This window comes from Scylla paramamosain, chromosome 12, assembly GCF_035594125.1.
Source record: "Scylla paramamosain isolate STU-SP2022 chromosome 12, ASM3559412v1, whole genome shotgun sequence".
Lineage (NCBI taxonomy): Eukaryota > Metazoa > Arthropoda > Malacostraca > Decapoda > Portunidae > Scylla > Scylla paramamosain.
Genome location: NC_087162.1, coordinates 22,837,948 through 22,858,991, shown reverse-complemented (window position 1 = coordinate 22,858,991; position 21,044 = coordinate 22,837,948). Strand labels below are relative to the sequence as shown.

Sequence of the window (21,044 nt, the reverse complement as noted above, 5' to 3'; positions counted from 1 at the left end):
TGTGTGTGTGTGTGTGTGTGTGTGTGTGTGTGTGTGTGTGTGTGTGTGTGTGTGTGTGTGTGTGTGTGTGTGTGTGTGTGTGTGTGTGTGTGTGTGTGTAGGATAGTGAAGGTAAAGATAATATCTCTCTCTCTCTCTCTCTCTCTCTCTCTCTCTCTCTCTCTCTCTCTCTCTCTCTCTCTCTCTCTCTCTCTCTCTCAATAAGTTTCGTCTCGATCTACCCAGTTTCTCTCATCTCATTTCCTTTCTCCATCCCTTGTTACGACCCACCTAAGTACGTCTATATGTCTCTCTCTCTCTCTCTCTCTCTCTCTCTCTCTCTCTCTCTCTCTCTCTCTCTCTCTCTCTCTCTCATACATACATCACATCCTCGCCTAATTCACTCCCTCTTAAACATACAAATCTTAGTGACTGCTTTCCCAACCCCTTCTGACCTGCTCCTTTTTCTTCATTCCCTCCTTCATACGCTTAAGTGCTTCAAGCTGCTGACCCTTCCTTCATTCCTTCTCTGGGTACTTACACAATTTCCTTCATTCTTTCCTACCTTTACGCATCTCTCTCCTTTTCTCTCTCCTTCATTCCGTAGATCTCGCGCTGATTTTCTTTCATTGTTTTATTTTCTTTATTTCTTTAATTATTCTTTCTGTTTTCACTTCTCTCTTTCTCTCTCCTTCATTATCTTTAGTCTAGATTAAGTTGTTTTTCCTTCCTTTCCTCCATTTTTTTCTGCTATGCATAATTCCATATTCGCCAGCATACTCTCTCTCTCTCTCTCTCTCTCTCTCTCTCTCTCTCTCTCTCTCTCTCTCTCTCTCTCTCTCTCTCTCTCTCTAAGCTGCTTTCCCTTCTATTCCATTATTTCTTCCCTTCATTCCTTCTTTAAGTACCTTCATATTTCCTTCACTCCCTTCATTTTCTCTCTCTTTACTCCACATTCCTCCTCACGCAATTTTTCCCGCTTCCACTTTTCTCTCTCTCTTTAGTTCTCTTTCTCTCCTCCATTCACCACATTTCAAACAGCTTTTTACTTCTTTCTCATTCTTGTATTGCTTCACTCCTGCAGCTTCTTTCCTTCCGCCACTTCTCTCTCTCTCTCTCTCTCTCTCTCTCTCTCTCTCTCTCTCTCTCTCTCTCTCTCTCTCTCTCTCTCTCTCTCTCTCTCTCTCGACAAGGCTGTCACGGTGTTTAACTATTAACAGCCCCGCACGTTAATTCCCCCGCAAATCAGGCTCCGGAGACTCGACTGGGACGATGAGACTATAATTCAGATGTAATGGGGCGTCTGGCGACCTGGGGAAGGGAGGAACTGAGAGAGGGAGGGGAAGAAGGGAGGGAGACTGGTGAGCTGGAGGGAAGGGAGGTTGGGAGTGAATCTCGTGAGCTGGAGGGAGGGAGGGAAGAAGGAAGAGAGAGGGGGAGGGAGTGGAGGGAGGAGGGTAAAGGAGACAAGGAGAGAGGGAGGGAGGAACACAATGGAATTACAGAGAGCAGCAGATTAGTTGGCCCTCATAAGGCTGTCTGTCATACATTACACTAACTTAACGCAAAGTGATGCAGGATAGTAAAGGAAGGGACGAGTGAGGAGAACAGTCAACCCAAACTATTCCGAATACAAAATGCAGCAATCTATTATACATTTACTTAATTTCAAAATACAAATACGAAATACACATACAGAATAAAAACACAAGGTACCAGTGCGTAATTTCAAATACGAAATGCAACAATCTGTTATTCCTTTATTTACCCTTTCCCTCAAACTACTGGAGGATGCGTCACACTGTACTAGCTGTGACTCACTGGTGTGCTTGCAGAGAGAGGAGTTATGGGGGGAGAGGGAGCAGGACAGAGAGGATTAATGAAAAAAGATAATAATACTATTGCTTTTTGTTCACTCCTTTAATACGTATAGAGAAATATTCTTGTATTACTATGGCGCATTTATAATACAACGTTCACGTGTCTAAGTTCATGCACAGTTCACAGTGCCTTTGAAAAATTCTTGTATTTTACCCCTTAAGGTGACTAATTACAATAAAAAAAAAAAGCCCCAGTTTTTCTCTAGTTTTAAGACTGAAAATATAAAAGTAAAAGTATTAGATCTTTATATTAAACATAGAAAAAATAGCTAGTCTGCCCTACATAATTGTTATATGGACGCTAAATAAACTTTGATATAAACATCTCAGACTCGTGAGACACACGTAGCGTCTGAGTGTAATACACGAATACAATACATAGATTTGTACAATTTAATTTTCACTGCTATTTGGCACATCTTTCCTTAATTACTAACCACTCTGAGAGATCTTTACTTATTCTGTAGCCACTTCCAAACATTAAACAGGCTAGAAACTGCAAAATGTATTCTTTTAATCTCTCTATCTTGTAGATGCTTACAAACATTTCATGCATTACTTCTAGTGTTGTTACTTGCTTCATATCGCAGTGAGAGGGTTGAATTAATTTCTTACATGACACGCACTTTCTTTCTGTACCGTGCGCTCTTATTCACTGGCCATCTCATGCTCAGCTCCATGTTCCTTATTATTTCCAGGCACCCTTTGAAACATTCATGCACCGTGGCGTGCACCATGCAGCAAGTTAACTATCACTGTGCTAAACTGCAAAACTATATAAAATGTAAAAGCTTATCAGGAATATCAGACGGATAAAAATAGCAAGAACAAATAAACAAACACGAAAATAAAATACAAGAAAAAATCTTGCGTGAATTTTACACGTGTGTGTGTGTGTGTGTGTGTGTGTGTGTGTGTGTGTGTGTGTGTGTGTGTGTGTGTGTGTGTGTGTGTGTGTGTGTACGTTTACAGAGATTTCTTTCCACTTTCGTACTTATATCAGCGAAGCTCACTCGGAAATTTCATAACCATAAACAAGGAAAGAATAAAAAATGAGAGACGGATGCGATAAAGAAAGGAATAGAAGGAATGGAAGGAGAAAGAATATTCAGATAGCGAGAGGAAAATATGCAAAGGAGAAAGAAAAGGAAAGAGAAAGGTAAAGGAAAGAGATAAACAAAATAAAACGGTGAAATGTGAAGGATGAAGAAAAATGACAAGAATGGAAGGAAGGGAAGAAAGGAGATAAAAAGGAAAGGATTGAGGGCACAACGAAAAAGAAAATAGGAAAGAAGGAAAGAAAAGGAAAGAAAAGAGAAGATTGAGTGAAGGTAGGAAAAGGAAAAGTAGGAGGAAAAGAAGAGGGAAAGAAAAGCACAGAAAAGGTAAAAAAAATATGAAGAAAATAAAAAAAGAGCGGGGAAAGAGCGCACAGAAAAGGTAAGAAAAATGAGAGAGAGAGAGAGAGAGAGAGAGAGAGAGAGAGAGAGAGAGAGAGAGAGAGAGAGAGAGAGAGAGAGAGAGAGAGAGAGAGAGAGAGAGAGAGAGAGGTCTAGTCTAGGATACGATTTCTCTAATTTTCAAACTTATCCCGGGCAGAAGGAAGTTATAATAGCAAGCTAAGTTTTTAACGTGTCTTTCTTAAATACTCCGAGAACTTTTGGCAGGACTGTTTACGCTCGTTGCCCCTTTGTTTCACCACCCCACTAACACCCCCTTCGCTCCAACCTCCACACGCCGCATTCCTGCCTAACCCCGCCTTTGTTTTCACCTCCTTCTTGTCTTTTCGCCATCTTGTCCTTTTGTCCTTTCATCTTTTTTTCTTTTTTCAGTTCATCTTCTATCACCGCTTTTTTTTTTATTCTATCTTTCCGTTAAAAATTGTTTTCCTGCGTCATTTTTTCTATCACATTCTTGTTTACACCTCCATTTTCTATTCCATATTTTGCTAACATCCGCTTAAAACTTAATTTGTTTCACGCCGACTCTTGCTTCCATCTCCTCTTTCTAATCTAAATTTTGCTTCCTCTATTTTTACTCCACTTTTTGGCTTCAGTTGTATTTTTACGCTTGTCTTGTTTTCATCTCCACTTTTTGTTTTGTTTCTCATCTTTTTTATTCTAATTCCTTTTTACTCCATCCTTTTCTCTATTTTTTTCATTCTTATCTTTTTTTATTGCAGTTTTTTGGTTTCACCTGTATAATTCACTCCTGCTACCTTCACACACACACACACACACACACATTTATCCTATCTGATCTTCAAGCCATAACAGTACTACACTTTTTCATATAACAGTTTTATAGAAGTACCGTCAGTTATGTTTTTTTTCACTAGATATTATGAGTATTTTATTTTTTCAGATGATCTATTTTCTTCCATATTTCAGACGCGTTAAACACTGCAATTAAATTAATCTATAGAAATAACTTCTATCTATGAAATTTCAAGTACAGGAAGCCAACATTCTCTCTCTCTCTCTCTCTCTCTCTCTCTCTCTCTCTCTCTCTCTCTCTCTCTCTCTCTCTCTCTCTCTCTCTCTCTCTCTCTCTCTCTCTCTCTCTTTTACTTTACTTACCCTTCTACTTTACTATACTTTAATTTACTTTGCTTCCCCTTTTCCCTAACCTACTAGAAGATAGAACACACACACACACACACACACACACACACACACACACACACAGGTGGGCGTACTCACACAAACAAGAGTGAAATATTTAGTGTGCGAAGTAGTATTTACATTAACGAATGGGTTGCCAACTGCCACTATGTACACATGGCAAACAAGAAACAAACAAACCAACATGAGGAAAAAAAGAGGCCTTGTTTACTTACCATAACTCTCTCTCTCTCTCTCTCTCTCTCTCTCTCTCTCTCTCTCTCTCTCTCTCTCTCTCTCTCTCTCTCTCTCTCTCTCTCTCTCTCTCTCTCTCAGTCATGCGTGTAAAGTTAATAATAAAGACAAAGGTATAACGTCAAAGCAAAAAGTAAAGAAATAGTATTAAAAAAAATGCTTCAATAAAAAGGTAGGAGATAATTTAATTTCAGAGAGAGAGAGAGAGAGAGAGAGAGAGAGAGAGAGAGAGAGAGAGAGAGAGAGAGAGAGAGAGAGAGAGAGAGAGAGAGAGAGAGAGAGAGAAAGCGCAGGCTATGAAGAGAAGCTATTACGAAATTAAACGCGGGTGACGAATGGTGACCGGGGAGGCGAATGGATATGCAAGGAAGGGCGGAGTGTGCGAATAAACAAAAGAAAACGGGATGAAATAAATAAAACAAAACAGTAGGTGGATGCGCGCCCACACACACACACACACACACACACACACACACACACACACACACAATCTCTCTCTCTCTCTCTCTCTCTCTCTCTCTCTCTCTCTCTCTCTCTCTCTCTCTCTCTCTCTCACACAAATAAGAAAACAATAAAAGTACGTAAAATAACTGACAAAACAAGAAAGATACTAATAAAAAAAGGAGAAATAAACAAAAGAAACAGGACTTGCACACACACACACACACACACACACACACACACACACACACACACACACACACACACACCCGCCCAGCCACACACACAAGTAAAAAAAATTAAAAAAAAATGAAAACCAGTCATAAAAACTCTACTAACAATACATAAAGGAAAAAAAAAACGACACAAATCTCCCTTCAAAGCAAACGAAAAAAAAAGAAAAAAGAAAGGCTGAGAACCAAAGAAACAAACATATATATAAAAAAAAAAGAAAAAAACATAAAAAAAAGCATCACTAATCGAAATCACGAAAACAAAAAACAATCTTCTCCAATAATATTCTCGAGTAAAAGAACACAAAAGGTTACACAGACAAGGAAAAAAGGCAGAAAAAAACAACAACACGGAAGTAGACCCCAGTCAGTAACATTATAACATAAACGCAAGATTTTCCTTCTGAAGTTTAAAACCGAAGGCGGACAGATGATGACAAGAGAGAGAGAGAGAGAGAGAGAGAGAGAGAGAGAGAGAGAGAGAGAGAGAGAGAGAGAGAGAGAGAGAGAGAGAGAGAGAACAATATTCTCAAAAAACAAACACACAAAATTATATATATATATATATATAAAAAAGGCAATATTTCCGTCTAAGAGGAAAGGGGACAAACAAAGAGAAACAGACGGAAAGGAAAGGAAAGAGAAGAGATTAACTGACAGGAAAAAAAAAAAGGCAGACGGACAAAATAAAAGAAAAAATAGACAAATGGACAGAAAATAAAGACAAAATAAATCAATAAAAAAAATAAATATAATATATATATACATATGAACGTCACCCATTTCGTTCCGTTTTCTATTGGATTCCCACCAAACGACAGACTAAAAACAAATAAACGAACAAACAAATAAACAAATAAATAAATAAATAACTACAGAACTACGACAAACGAACCTTAGGAGAGAGAGAGAGAGAGAGAGAGAGAGAGAGAGAGAGAGAGAGAGAGAGAGAGAGAGAGAGAGAGAGAGAGAGAGAGAGAGAGAGAGAGAGAGAGGTGGACGGATATTGGTGGAGCAGATCGGGTAAAATGGTATTGCTGGTAATCTAGGAAAGGCGCAGAATTACACCCAGAGATATAGCGTTGATCTTTCGGGTGATTCGGAGGAACACGCGGAAGAGAGGAATAAATATCAAGGGGAAGGGAGGGGGAAAATGAGAGAATGGAATTGGAAACTGCTAATCCACAGCAAGAACCGTTTCCTGCACCTAACGAATGAGAGAGAGAGAGAGAGAGAGAGAGAGAGAGAGAGAGAGAGAGAGAGAGAGAGAGAGAGAGAGAGAGAGAGAGAGATACATAAATACTGAAATGCAGATGTTTCTCAGAATGGTAAAGTGAAATAAACACGATTAATAATTAACAAGTAAATAAATGAATAAATAAATAAGTAAAAAAGTAACAAAGTAAACAAATGATGTATGACAAACACGGTGAAGACAAAAGTAGAGAAGAAAGAGAAATAGGAGGAGGAGGAGGAGGAGGAGGAGGAGCACGGCTAAAATAAGAAAATAACAAGGAGGAGAAAGAAGAGAGAAAATTTTTAAGCAAGAGAAAGGGAAGAAATAGGAGCAAACAAAATGCACATCATATTTAAAAGCAACAGAACAAACGGCAGTCAATCTCGATAAGTAATCTGAGAAGCATACGACATAGGGAATCCATTACGCAGATTACAGAGGCGAGAGGCGAGTGGGTGGCGGGCGGCGGACACTGTGAAGGAAGCGATCGTAACTCCTTCACCTTTACGCGGAGGGACGCTTGAAGTAGATTACCGTTTAGGAGGGAAAAGTTACGATGAATCTTGTCCTTACCCTGCCTTAATGTACTGTATGTGTTGTCTTTTATAAATATTCCTGCATGTCCTCCTCCTCCTCCTCCTCCTCCTCCTCTTCCTATTCATCTATTTGTTTGCATTATTCTTTAAGTATATTTTTGTTCTGCATTCATCTTTGTTCGTATTCTCACACGTTGTCTTCTCCTTCTTCTCCTCTATATCTGTTTGCGTTATTCTTTAAATGTATTCTTGCTCTGTATTCATCTGTATTTGTGTTCTCAAAAGTTGTCTTGTGTGTGTCAACTACCTCTCTATACTGTCCTTATTTTTTTTTTCTAAGTTGTTTTCTTTTATAACGATTCCTTCAATTCTTGCTCTACTTAACTGTACTGACGATATTATTGTTATTTTATTTATTTATTTATTTTTTTAGTTCCTGTTTAGCGTCAAGAGTCCTCGTCTTTTGTATGTCAACTAGTCCTCTACAGTGTTCTTACTTTTTTTTTCTATGTTGTTTTCTTCTATAATGATTCCTTCAGTTCTTGCTCTATTTAATTACTCGTACACTGACGATATCTAATTTTTCAGTTCCTGTTAAGTGTTTTTTTCTTACGCCTTTGCCCTAAGATTGTGAGTAAACGGAAGGTAAAAAGTAGCATGTGCTCTCCACTATGACTTTTTTCGTTCTTCCGTTCCGTTGTTTTAGCTCGTTAGTTGTATATGTTTAACACTTCCTGGCGTATTTTAATTTTACATTACTCACTTTTCGGCAGAGACAGACAAGGTAATAAATAATAATAATAATAAAATAATAATTAAATAACTAAATGAAAAATCAACAAAATTATTACCTGCAAGTAATTCCTCAATTTTTACTTTATTCAATAATCTTGTTTTCTGGCTTTTCTTTTTATTACTGCCATGATTTTTTTTTCAAGATTTTAGTCAGTCTCGTTCCTCCCACCAAAAAATAAATAAGAATAATATATATATATATATATATATATATATATATATATATATATATATATATATATATATATATATATATATATATATATATATATATATATATATATATATATATATATATATATATATATATATATATATATATATATATATATATAAAACACTGACCAAAAGAAGACTTTGTATTTTTGTTTTGCCGAGAACATTGGCGAATATTTACAATATCGAGACTCTCTCTCTCTCTCTCTCTCTCTCTCTCTCTCTCTCTCTCTCTCTCTCTCTCTCTCTCTCTCTCTCTCTGTGTGTGTGTGTGTGTGTGTGTGTGTGTGTGTGTGTGTGTGTGTGTGTGTGTGTGTGTGTGTGTGTGGTATGCTTCCTTTTAGATTTTTGTCAACCTCACTCCTTAGTAAAAAATAGTGTGTAAAATAGCTTAAACTATTTTTCAAATAAACATTAGTTACTTTCTCTAATAAACTTTATATATATATATATATATATATATATATATATATATATATATATATATATATATATATATATATATATATATATATATATATATATATATATATATATATTTTTTTTTTTTTTTTTTACATACTTCCATCATTTTTATCTAGATCGATGAAACTATACACGTTTCTATTTTTCCTGACATCATCTTTTTCTCAGTTTCTCCACCTACTAACCTCTATTAGCAGTCAAGATTTCATCCTTAGCCTCTCTCTCTCTCTCTCTCTCTCTCTCTCTCTCTCTCTCTCTCTCTCTCTCTCTCTCTCTCTCTCTCTCTCTCTCTCTCTCTCTCTCTCTCCTATCCAGCTCACATTCCCCTTATAAAACGATCTTTTTATCAGTTTCTCCATCCACTAACATCATTGAATTACCAGCCAGGACCTCAACTTTAAACCTCTTCCTCTCACAGCTCCCACGCCCTGCTTACACTCGTATTCTCCTTTACAACCTTACTTATCAATTTCACCAATTAATCTCTATGATCTATGAACCAAGACATCAAACTAAACTCACCTCTCCAACAACTATGATACCTTGCTTATATTTCACTTTATAGCAACATATATTTATTAATTTCTCCATCTCTAAATAACCTAGCAACCTTGACCTCTCTTTCTCTTCCACACCTATCATATCCTGCAAATATACCAACCCCATTTATCTATTTTATCTATGATCTAACAAATAAGACCTCAAACTTAACCTCTCTCTCCCTCTATACCATCACTTCCTTACCAGATTTTCTCCACTCAGAATAGCCTCATTATCCTGCCTATATTTCCCTATACCAACCCCATATATCAATAGCAACAAAGACCTCAAACTCAATCTCCCTCTATAACACCATTTCCTTATCAGTTCCTCCACTTATTAACGTCTATGATCCAGCTGCCAAGAGCTGCCTTAACCCGAAGCTCTCCTTCCCGCAGCTGGTCTGGGTGTCAGCTGGGACTGGCAGCGCTGGTGGACCTATGACGGCATCTCAGGTAAGCACGAGGAAGAGCAGCCCATCAATTAACGTGCCGGCGACAGGTGTTGTGGCTGGAAATTGGTGCGCGGTGTGTTCCGTGTGTGTTGGGGGTGAGATGGGAGGGGGAAGGGGGAGGTGGGTAGGTGGGTGAGACTAGGAGTTGCTTGAATTAGTTGATTATTTGGTATGTTTGTTATTATTGTTGATAGTTTTAAGGTGTTTAGTCTAATTATCTATATTACAATTACTGCTGCTACTACTACTACTACTTCTACTACTACTACTACAATCACCACCACAATCACCACCACTACCACAACAACTACCACCATTACCCCCACTATCACAACTACTACTACAACTCCAATATCACCAGTAAAATCACCACTACCATAGCACCATCACTCACCATCCGTCACCATCACCAGCATAACGACACTTCATACGGCACATTCCTCCTCACACACACACACACACACACACACACACACACACACACACACACAGACATACATACACCCATTACAGTAACACATTCACTCTGCCCTAACACACACACAAAACACCTGCCCTTAACTCAAGCCCGGGGCAGTCACGTACCGACACACCCCCTCAACGCACCCCATAACTGCCTCCCCCCGCACATACACACGCGGGCACCCCTCCCTTAACCTAACAGTGGGCCTCGCTAACAGGGCATTTGATTATTTGTTTGCCTGCGCGAGTTATTGAGCCAATCCAGCGTCCCTACCATTCTCATGTAGACAGATTGTTGTGCGCTGACTCTTGTTTTGCTGCTGGTCGCTCTTGCCCTCTCTGTCTGTCTGTCTGTCTGTCTATCTATCTATATCTACCTGTCTACTCTCGTTCTCTAGGCTAGTTTCTTATTTTTAAAGCTAGGGATTAATTTCTGCTCTGCTCTGTTCTGTTCTCTCTCTCTCTCTCTCTCTCTCTCTCTCTCTCTCTCTCTCTCTCTCTCTCTCTCTCTCTCTCTCGTCTGTTATCCTCTTCCTCCTCCTTCTCATGTGCTCTCTCTATTATTACGATCTTGCCGCCTTTCTTTTTCTATCCCTCCCTATCTATATATCTTGCAGGCTATTTGCTTATTCCTCTCCTTGCTCGCACCGCCTCTCATCTTCCTTCACTCAGTAACCATCTGGCCTTTCCCTTCCTTCCTTCCGCGCACGCCACCCAGATCCCTTCCTCTTCCCTCCCTCTTGTGTTCCCTGTTATTATATTTATATGGGAGGGGAAGAAGGAGGAGGAGAGATGATGTGTCTCCACTTGGAAATATATGTGTGTGTGTGTGTGTGTGTGTGTGTGTGTTGCTCGTAAGTGTCGTGGAAAGATTAGATACACACACACACACACACACACACACACACACACACACACACACACACACACACACACACACACACACACACACACACTGCTCCAGGTGTGTACCTAAAAAAGTCAAATAATTATGGAAAAATACCAAAGCAAAGATCGGATGGCTAAAACAAACGATGAGAAACAAAGTTGGGAAAAAAGGGAAAAACCAAGAACACACACACACACACACACACACACACAAAAAAAAAAAATTAACACCTTAAAAACACACAGAAAACAAGAAGAAAAAGGGAAAATTAAAACTAAAAAAAAGAAAAGACAGAAAAAAACACGGAGAGAGAGAGAGAGAGAGAAAGAAAAAAAGTTAAACATCTCTCCCACCCCAAAAAAAAGGGTTAAAAAAACGGTACAAAAAAAAAAAGGCAAAAAAAAATTGTCGGGGGAAAAAACAGCCAAAATGAGCGTGAGGATGTTGTAGATTTAGCGGCGTGAGTGACATGCCGAAGGTCAACAACAATAATGCAACGTGGGTGTGTGACGCCGCTCATTGGGGCAGAGTTATCATTGTTAGCCAGCCTCCCCTCGCCCCTTAATTACCCCCTAACCCTATACTGCCCTCCCCTCCTCCTCCTCCTCCTCCTCTCCCCTCCTCCTCCTCTCCTCCTCCTCCTCCTCTTCCTCCTGAACCTTTCCCATAGCAGCCACGCCAAATCAGCTTGGAGTTGGGGTGTAGAAGGAGGAGGAGGAGGAGGAGGAGGAGGAGGAGGAGGAGGAGGAGGAGGAGGAGGAGGAGGAGGAGGTGGTTTCGTTTATGTGGAGGACTAAAAAAAAAAGATCATGGTCCGTATTTTGAGAGTAAAGTTTTAAATTCGGAGGTCAGTTTGCTTGCTTGCTTGTGTGTGTGTGTGTGTGTGTGTGTGTGTGTGTGTGTGTGTGTGTGTGTGTGTGTGTGTGTGTGTGTGTGTGTGTGTGTGTGTGTGTGTGTGTGTGTGTGTGTGTGTGTGAGGTCAGGCAGACACACGTACGTACAGAGGCGGGCCGTTCCGAGTGACATTACCTCGCTTCGTCACGTTCCAAACTTAATTAGTATGCAATTAACAAAGGAACCAATTATAAAGGTGATCATTTTGTTGCTCAGGGTAAAATTTGTGTGTACAAAAATAAAGAGCGCAAACCAGCTAGAATAAATGTTAGTACTGAAAATAATATAACCCTGGCAGGAAACTGGAAGGGAAAGAAATCAAATTAAAGAAAGTTGGGAGAGAGAGAGAGAGAGAGAGAGAGAGAGAGAGAGAGAGAGAGAGAGAGAGAGAGAGAGAGAGAGAGAGAGAGAGAGAGAAAGATGAAGATAAAGAAGACAAGGAAGGAAGAAAATAGTAGAGATGGAGATTTTATGCTTGTGTGTGTGTGTGTGTGTGTGTGTGTGTGTGTGTGTGTGTGTGTGTGTGTGTGTGTGTGATGCCTGTCTGTATGTATGGGATGCATGAGACTTGTGATAGGCTATGAACTACTAACACACACACACACACACACACACACACACACACACACACACACACACGTAAACATTTCTGAACTTAAAAAAGCAAGAATAAGTGACATTAAGGCAAGTTTCACGCTGCACCTGGAGTAATACAAAATCGGAACGCCCTTTGCAGTCGCCTCAAAAATTTACACTCCCATCTGTCACTTGATCTCTAGGCTCGCAATCTTCTCGTCCAATTTCCGATGCATGTGCCTTTCAATTAGTCATGCCCGTCACTCCTCCAGTCCTCCTCCATAATTTTCGTATTCGTTTCACTAGACAAACACAATCTCTCTCTCTCTCTCTCTCTCTCTCTCTCTCTCTCTCTCTCTCTCTCTCTCTCTCTCTCTCTCTCTCTCTCTCTCTCTCTCTCTCTATCTAATTTCGTCCCACACTTATTTTCTATTAACTGTTCCTCTTGTTCTTTGTCTCTCTTTTTTTCTGACTTTTTCTCTCTTCTTCCTACCTTTATAAAATTCCTGAAATACATACCAGCTTTATCGCCCCCCTCCTCTCTTTCTCTCTCTCACTCCCTCTCTCCCTCTCTCTTCCATTTTCACCTCTTCCTACTCCATCTTCGTTCATCTTTCTCCCGCTCCTCATATTCTACACCCAGTTTATTTGGCGGGGAGCACAACACCAAGGCTTCGTGTAGGTGACATGAAGTGATACATTCTCCATAAATACCAAACAATGCATGAGTAACGGTGGCTGTAATGGTGTTTGGGAAGAGGAGGAGGAGGAGGAGGAAGAAGAAAAGGAGGAAGAAAAGAAAACAAGAAAAAGAAAAAAAAGTAAAAGTAAAAGAAAATAAGAAGACAAAAAATAAGAAATTGAAAAGACTAATTCTCTCTCTCTCTCTCTCTCTCTCTCTCTCTCTCTCTCTCTCTCTCTCTCTCTCTCTCTCTCTCTCTCTCTCTCTCTCTCTCGCTACTTGATGTCTCGTTCCATCGCATTGTTGGGCGGAAAAATTCATATTACCAGCGACTGCTATATTCCCAAGAGTTATACTACAGCCACTGGTCCGAAATTCTCCCAACAATACAACGCGACATAGCGGGAGGAGCCACCACCACCACCACCACCACCACCACCACCACCACCAGCAAGCAGACCCTCGACTTAATTCCACTAAAACAACTACGTAATATCACGGGTACTAAAGCAGACGTACTATATAGAAATTGAAAGTAGGAGCGTGACACTTACCACTTTCTTGTAACAGACGGTCCTGCTGGGGAGAAATATAGCTGCGGGTACTGAAGGCTTTGAATGACTCGATGTATCTGGCTGTCAGTTGGCTTTCGAGTACTTTAAATTCGCACCGTACCGTTTTTTTTTTTTTTTTTTTTTTTTTAAGAGGAAGGAGCGGTTGGAAGGTTAAAATTGGAGGGTAATTTGGAAGTACTCTGCAAAAGGTGAGGATTGTCAGTACTTACGTTGGCTGGGTCTTGTGGGCACTGAGACGCTGGTTGGCAGTACGGTGTCCATTTTCTTTTCGTCCATACGTATGCAGCATGCAGGGAGACTGAGGAATTCTACAAAACGTAAAAGAAATGGCAGTTATAACAGAAATGATTTGGTGTTATTTTATTTCCAATTAAAAGAAATCATAATTTTAAGAGGAATAATTTGGTGTTACCATATTTTCTAGTAAAAGGAAAGTAAAAAGAAATGATATCATATTTCCTAGTAAAAGAAGAAAGAGAAATAATTTTAGTGTTATTGTTACAGGAACTTTGCTTTCATTCATTCATAACTACGTGTATACTGAAAGGAGAAGTACACCACTATATACAAACCATGATTCCTCGAAGTATCTTTTACAAACGCAGCATATAATACACAGATTAACACGTTCCAGTCACGAGCCACCCGCCAGACAAAATAACTACATCCTCGCATTACATTACACTGCCACTCACTGACGCAGGAGTGACGAAGGAAACAAGCACGTGACAAGCATAACATTTACAACACAAACCAATACTGCCATCAGATATAACAAAGATTTCTGGCGTGTGCTGTGTTAATCCTCTTTCTCTCTCTCTCTCTCTCTCTCTCTCTCTCTCTCTCTCTCTCTCTCTCTCTCTCTCTCTCTCTCTCTCTCTCTCTCTCTCTCTCTCTCTCTCTCTCTCTCTCTCTCTCTCTCTCTCTCTCTCTCTCTCTCTCCCAGCACTGCTACATGAGACTGGACGTATCGTGTAGTGGTCCCACCTAACTACATTAAGAGCCACTTCCAAATCCACTACTTGAGAACACTTGTGGGAGGAGGAGAGAGGACGGGACAGGAGAACACTGGACACTGGAGGGGAGAGATGGGAGAGAGGAAGGGAGAAGGAGACTAAGAGACGAGAGGGGGGAGGCAAGGAAGAGAGGGAGGGAAGAAGACAAAGAGGTCAGGAAGAGAGAGAGAGGGAAGAAGACAAAGAGAAGGTAAGGGAGAGAGGGAGGGAAGGAGACAAAAAGTTAAGGAAAAGAGGGAGGGAGAGCCGAGACTAAGAGAAGAGAGGGTAGGAGAGGAAAGGAAAAGAGGGAGGGAAGGAAGGAGACAAAGAGGAAGGGAAGGAAAGGGGAAGGAAGGTAAGGAAGCGAGACAAAGGGAAGGAGACAACAATAGGGAGGAACTGAAGATGAAGATAAGAAAGAGACGAAGGTAAAGAAGGGAGGCAGGGGGGAAACAAGAAAGGAGGACGAGACAAGAAAGAGAAGAGGAGGTTGGTATAGACTTAACAGAGAGGACAAGAGAGGAGGCGAGAATCCGATGTCCACGAGGATTTGCAATACTAAGGTAGTTTCCATGTTTGGTGAGGGTTAGTGTTCGCTACTTCACGGGCCTATCCGCGCCTCTCGCTTTCACTCACTGGCCTCGAGATGGCGTGGGGCTTTGGCGGGGATCTAGCTAGCTTTCTCCTGCCCTCCGATGCTCCCTGACCGTGATAAAGAGGCGGCGTTTGAGATGATTTCGTGCGGGGATTCCTTGGAGGGGCAATGGGTGATGGTGTAAGAGTAGTAATAGTGGTGTTCGTGGAGTGTATACTGCATGGTCACCTGGCGGTCTGGGGGTAGGAATGTGCGCTACTGGTGCGGGTTATACCAGGCGTGGGAGTTGAAAATTACCAGCAGTTGTCATTTTTTGTAACCATTTCGTGCCACGCCTCCAGGCTTGGTTAGTGAGGGTGCACCAGTGTTACGCTCCTGTGAGATTAGGAACATGCTTGTGTGTGTGTGTGTGTGTGTGTGTGTGTGTGTGTGTGTGTGTGTGTGTGTGTGTGTGTGTGTGTGTGTGTGTGTGTGTGTGTGTGTGTGTGTGTGGTCCGTTGTCAAGTTCCTATTTAGGCTCATAATCGTGTTTGTGTCTGTTTTGCTCATCATTTAATTTTTTTTTTTTTTTTGAGTGTGGTTCCCCAATCATATTTGCGTTTGTTAGGCCTAAGCTGTTTGTTTATATTCGGGCCGTCGTGTTTGTACATACCCCGGCCATCATATCTGTTTACGTCTGGCCTGCCGTGTTTGTGTCTGGCCCTTTATACTCGTACTTTGCACTGTCCATTATACCTGCATTCGTCTGGCCCATCATGATCACGTCCACCCCATCACGTCCGAGTGTCCGTCAGTCTCATCATCACGTTTCTGTACATCCCATCAAGTTTGCTTTCGACCCATCACGTAACCCTTTTGATAGGCAGTCGGGGCGGGTGTATGGGCAATCATGGGCGGTGTCTCCCTCGGATCACCACCATTCACACCACATTCACCGCCAGATGGATGAGGATGGATGTGGTGGATGAGGCGGCGGCGGCGTGATGGCTTGTGATGCTCGTTCCTGCTCCACACATAAAATTGTGTTTCTGTTGTGCAAGCGACCATTACACGCCGCCTGTTGTGGATAACCCTTGACAAAAACTATCCCCATTACCTGCTCTCTCTCTCTCTCTCTCTCTCTCTCTCTCTCTCTCTCTCTCTCTCTCTCTCTCTCTCTCTCTCTGGTGGTTAGGTTATGTTTTAATTTTCATTGTCAGCCGTGTGCTTTGGTTTCTTTTCATGTGGCTTGTTGGGGATATGATGATGATGATGATGATGATGACGGTGATGATGTTGTTGTCGTTGCTGTTGTTGTTGTGGTGGTGGTGATTAGTAACAGAAGCAACAATAACAAGAAAAGTGTTGACGACAGTAATTGTAACAAAAAACGACTACAGTAACAACAAATAATAGTAATAATAATAATGATAATAATAATGATAATAATAATAATAATAATAACAACAATGAAAGTAGCAATAATGATACAAAAAACTGCAAAAATGACGTAAAATTCTAAGTGACAGCAAAAACAATAACACACAAAAAAAAAACTAATGACAGTGAAAGACAACAACAATAAAAAAATAAAAAAATAGGATCAGTAATAAAAAAACAGGAATAGCAAAATAAAAAAATAAAAAGAACAACAATAAAAAAGTCGATGCAAAAAAAACAGGTGTGTGTGTGTGTGTGTGTGTGTGTTCCTGTCACTCTGCTCTCCTATGCCATATTTTAAACCCAGAAACTATGAACACTATCAACACAAACATTCTTCACAACAAAAGACGTAAATGAAAAGCAATTTGCACGCCACGAGAAGCAAGGAACTGTGTGTGTGTGTGTGTGTGTCTACTTCCAGAAATATAACGCAAATAGATTACACCAAAGAATTAAAAGGATTCACAAGAAACTTAAGCAAAAATAAGCACGGTAAAAAATCTTAACTTATATTCCAAACACGCTTCTACTGAATACTGCAATGAATGTTTAAATCTTATCCTATGCGGTGTTTTATTCTGAAGACAATGGTGCTTAAGGCTTTTTTTTTCTCAAAGCGGTACTTGCACCTGCTTTTATTGCTTAAGAATGAGGAAAAGTATGAGGGATGCGGAACAGGGCAGCGCAACTCCTGGGATTTCTTAGTTAACTTTTTTTTTTTTTTCTAAGTATTTTAAGGATTACCAAGAGCAACTGATACTTCGAGAACTGCTGCTGCTTCTGTTCCACCTACCACCACCACCACCATCACTACTATTACTACTACTACTACTACTACTACTACTATTTCTACTAGTAATATTTATCTGTTATATCACCAAAGCAATGATACATCAAAAAAACAACAACTACCACTATCACTGCTGTTGCTACTATTACTACTAGCACAACAACTACAACTACCATTATCATAACTACCAAAATTGCAGCTGCTTCTACAACCACCTCCACCACCACTACTATCACCACCAGTACCACCACCACAACAACCACCACCACCACCTATGCATTACGGTCCGGCACGGGAGGGTGAGTGGCCCTATACTAACACTATCACAATCATCATCTGTCACTCTCAATCGCTCACCATCACCCACATAGCCACACGCACAGCACCTCCCAGCCTCCCGCATCACCACCAATCATTTCTCATTACCACCGTCACTTCCCATCACCATCCCCGCGTCACCATCACCAGCGACACCACGCACGTGACGGGAATGTGGGGAGAGAGAGAGAGAGAGAGAGAGAGAGAGAGAGAGAGAGAGAGAGAGAGAGAGAGAGAGAGAGAGAGAGAGAGAGAGAGAGAGAGAGAGAGAGAGAGAGAGAGAGAGAGAGAGAGAAAATTTGTGTTGCTTTTAGTATTAATTTATTTAGAGGACATGTGATCAAAGTAACGAATATATCTACTGTAACAACAACAACAACAACAACAACAACAACAACAACAACAACAACAACAACGATAACAACAATTCCATAAAAAAAGTTTCTATCACCACCATAATCATCTCCTCCTCCTCCCTTTATTCTCCTTTCCCTCACTCCTCCATCTCTCCTCCTCCTCCTCCTCCTCCTCCCTTCAAAACAACCTACTCCACCTGTAGACAAATCCACGTGACGTCATCAGAATCTCTAATTACAGATAGTTTTCACACACACACACACACACACACACACACACACACACACACACACACACACACACACACACACACAGACTTACACACACACACACACCTTATTACTTATTCCTAGCTTACTCTGCTCCTCCTCTTCCTCATCCTCCACCTCCTCCTCCTCGAAGCTCTCTCCCACTCTCCCTGAAGGACCCCTCAGGCCAGTCCGTCCATCAGGAAGCTTCACGTTTATGTATTTTTGTAGCGGCGTCCGAAGCCACTTATATTCAGGGCCGACGCGTGGACCAAATGTAGACCAAATTGACCAGCATTAGAAGACGAGAGGGGGCGGTGAACGAGGCGCAATGGGGAGCGGTGTGCCTTCAAATATTCACCTTAGTACGAGATGAGTAAAGGTGGCCTAGGGTGACTTCTCAGGGTGACCTCTAAGGGTGACCTCTATGGGTGACCTTTCTGGGTGACCTCTATGGGTGACTCGCCGTATACGTGTAGACTTGATTTGACCTGACCTGACCTGACCTGAGATGACATGAAGTGACTCTTAACATGTGTAGGAAGGATGGATGGATGGATGGGTGTCTGTGTTTCTCTCTCTCTCTCTCTCTCTCTCTCTCTCTCTCTCTCTCTCTCTCTCTCTCTCTCTCTCTCTCTCTCTCTCTCTCACTTCCTATCTAGTTTATTTTTATCTTTGCTCTTGTTCTTTTCTTACGTCCTTTCTTTCTTCTGACTAGTCTATTTTCTACATTTACGTTTCATCCTCACAGTTTTTCTCATTTTTCTTGTATCTTACACATTTCTGCAGTCTGTGTGTTCTCCTTTCTTTTTATCATCTTTCCAGTCTTCATGCATGCATATTATCCTTCTCTTCTCTTTCTTCCTCCTCATCTTATCTGCGTTTCCTTCTCCTCACATTTTTTTCTCCCACAGTTTTCTCAAAATTTCTCTTTCCACTTTTTTTTTCTCTCATTCCTCTCCTCAGCACTCTCCACCACGCTGCGGTTCCGAAAAAGACGCTCCCACGCTCTCTCTCACCTATCCTCCTCCTCCTCCTCCTCCTCCTCCTCCTCCTCCTCCTCCTCCTCCTCCACCTGCTGAGTCTGACTGATGTTCGGAAAAAGACGACTTAATGCTCACTCCCTCTCTCCTCTCCCACTCCTTACTCCACTCACTAACTCATTTTTATTTTTTTTTATTTTCTGCTCTCACTCCCTCTCCCTCTCTTCCTCCTGCAACTCCCCTTTACTTCTCCCTTCCACTCTACTCCTCTCTTCTATTTATTTTCGTCCCACTCCTCACACTCTCATCTCTCTCCCTGCTCCTTCTTCTTCTCCCACTCCGCCTCTGCCCTTCTATCCCTTCCTCTTCTGTTTCTTCCTTTGTGTTTCATTTTCTCATCTCCTCCTCCTCCTCCTCTCATTTTCTTTTTGTTCTTATTATTATCCCACATTTCTGTATCTTCTTTCTTTCTTCCTTTCTTGCGCTTTTCTTCTTCCACCATTTATTTTATATTCCTTCCATTCCTACATTCTTTCCTTACCTGTCCCTTTTCACCGATCTTTCATCTTCTATTCTTTCCGTCTCTACCTTCCTGCCTCTTCTATAATCCTTATCTCCTCCTTTATTTCCTATTTCCCTCCTCCCTCCCTTCCTTCCCTTCTTTCCACATTCTACACTTCCTTCATTTTTGACTCCCTCCTTCTATACCTTCTTTTCTTTCTAGCCACTTCCATGCCTCCCCCCCCCCCACACACTACCACTATTGGCACCCACACTACCCTATTGGCGGTACAGAAGTAAAGGACAACACGTCAGGGGTACTTCTCCTTACCTGCTGACTGGTACAAGTGGTCTTTTTTCGCACAGGAGCAATGGGAGAAAGGAAAACTGAGACACGGTGGGGCGAGGAAAACAAACATGGAAAGTGGAGGGGGAAAAAAGAGAGGATAGTGAGAAAAAAAAATGGATTGAACAGATCAAGAGGGAGGGAAAGAGGTGGAATAGGTTAGAAAAGGTTGGGAAAGAAGGGGAAGGCAGTGAAAGGAACAGAGAGTAGGAAAAGGAAGGGAAAGAATTTGAAGAGGCTGAAAAAGGTGAAAACACACAAACACGTGAGAGAGAGAGAGAGAGAGAGAGAGAGAGAGAGAGAGAGAGAGAGAGAGAGAGAGAGAGAGAGAGAGAGAGAGAGAGAGAGAGAGAGAGAGAGAGAGAGAGAGAGATGGGGAAAGAAGTTGAGAGAGGAGGATCTTGGTAAAGGAAGAAGTGAAACAGGAGGAAAAAAAGGAAAAGAGAAACGAAATAGAAAGAGTAAAGAAGGAGAGAAAAAAATGTGAAGGAGAGGGAGGAAAAGGCAGGGAAAGGAGAGTTGAAGAGACAAGAAAAATGTGGAGAGGGCCAAAGAGAAAGGCAGAATAATAAAAGCGAATAAAGAAGTGACAAGAACGAACAAGAAAAGGAACAGAGAAGACAAAACTTGAAAAAAAAAAACAGAAAAGATGACAAGGGAAGGGATAAAAAAAAAGAAAAAAAAGAATGGAAAGTAATGACGGAAAGGAACGAAGGATAGCAAGAGGGGTAGGGAAATTTTGCAAAGGACGGGATGAAATGGAAAAAGAGATGC

General features: G+C 41.1%; 2 protein-coding genes across 14 annotated transcripts in view; one reads left to right on the top strand and one right to left on the bottom strand.

Moving 5' to 3' along the window:
- The window catches only part of LOC135105902 (putative carbonic anhydrase-like protein 2), a 145,330-nt gene that overhangs the window by 23,797 nt on the left and 100,489 nt on the right, over positions 1-21,044 (top strand). The window contains exon 2 of the mRNA XM_064014564.1: positions 9,579-9,635. Within this exon, the coding sequence (XP_063870634.1) occupies positions 9,579-9,635 (57 nt within the window). The remainder of the gene's footprint in view (positions 1-9,578; positions 9,636-21,044) is intronic.
- The window catches only part of LOC135105903 (uncharacterized), a 107,131-nt gene that overhangs the window by 39,287 nt on the left and 46,800 nt on the right, over positions 1-21,044 (bottom strand). For all 13 annotated transcript variants that reach the window (XM_064014570.1, XM_064014571.1, XM_064014578.1 and 10 more), the window contains one exon: positions 13,922-14,020. In XM_064014570.1, the coding sequence (XP_063870640.1) occupies positions 13,922-14,020 (99 nt within the window). The remainder of the gene's footprint in view (positions 1-13,921; positions 14,021-21,044) is intronic.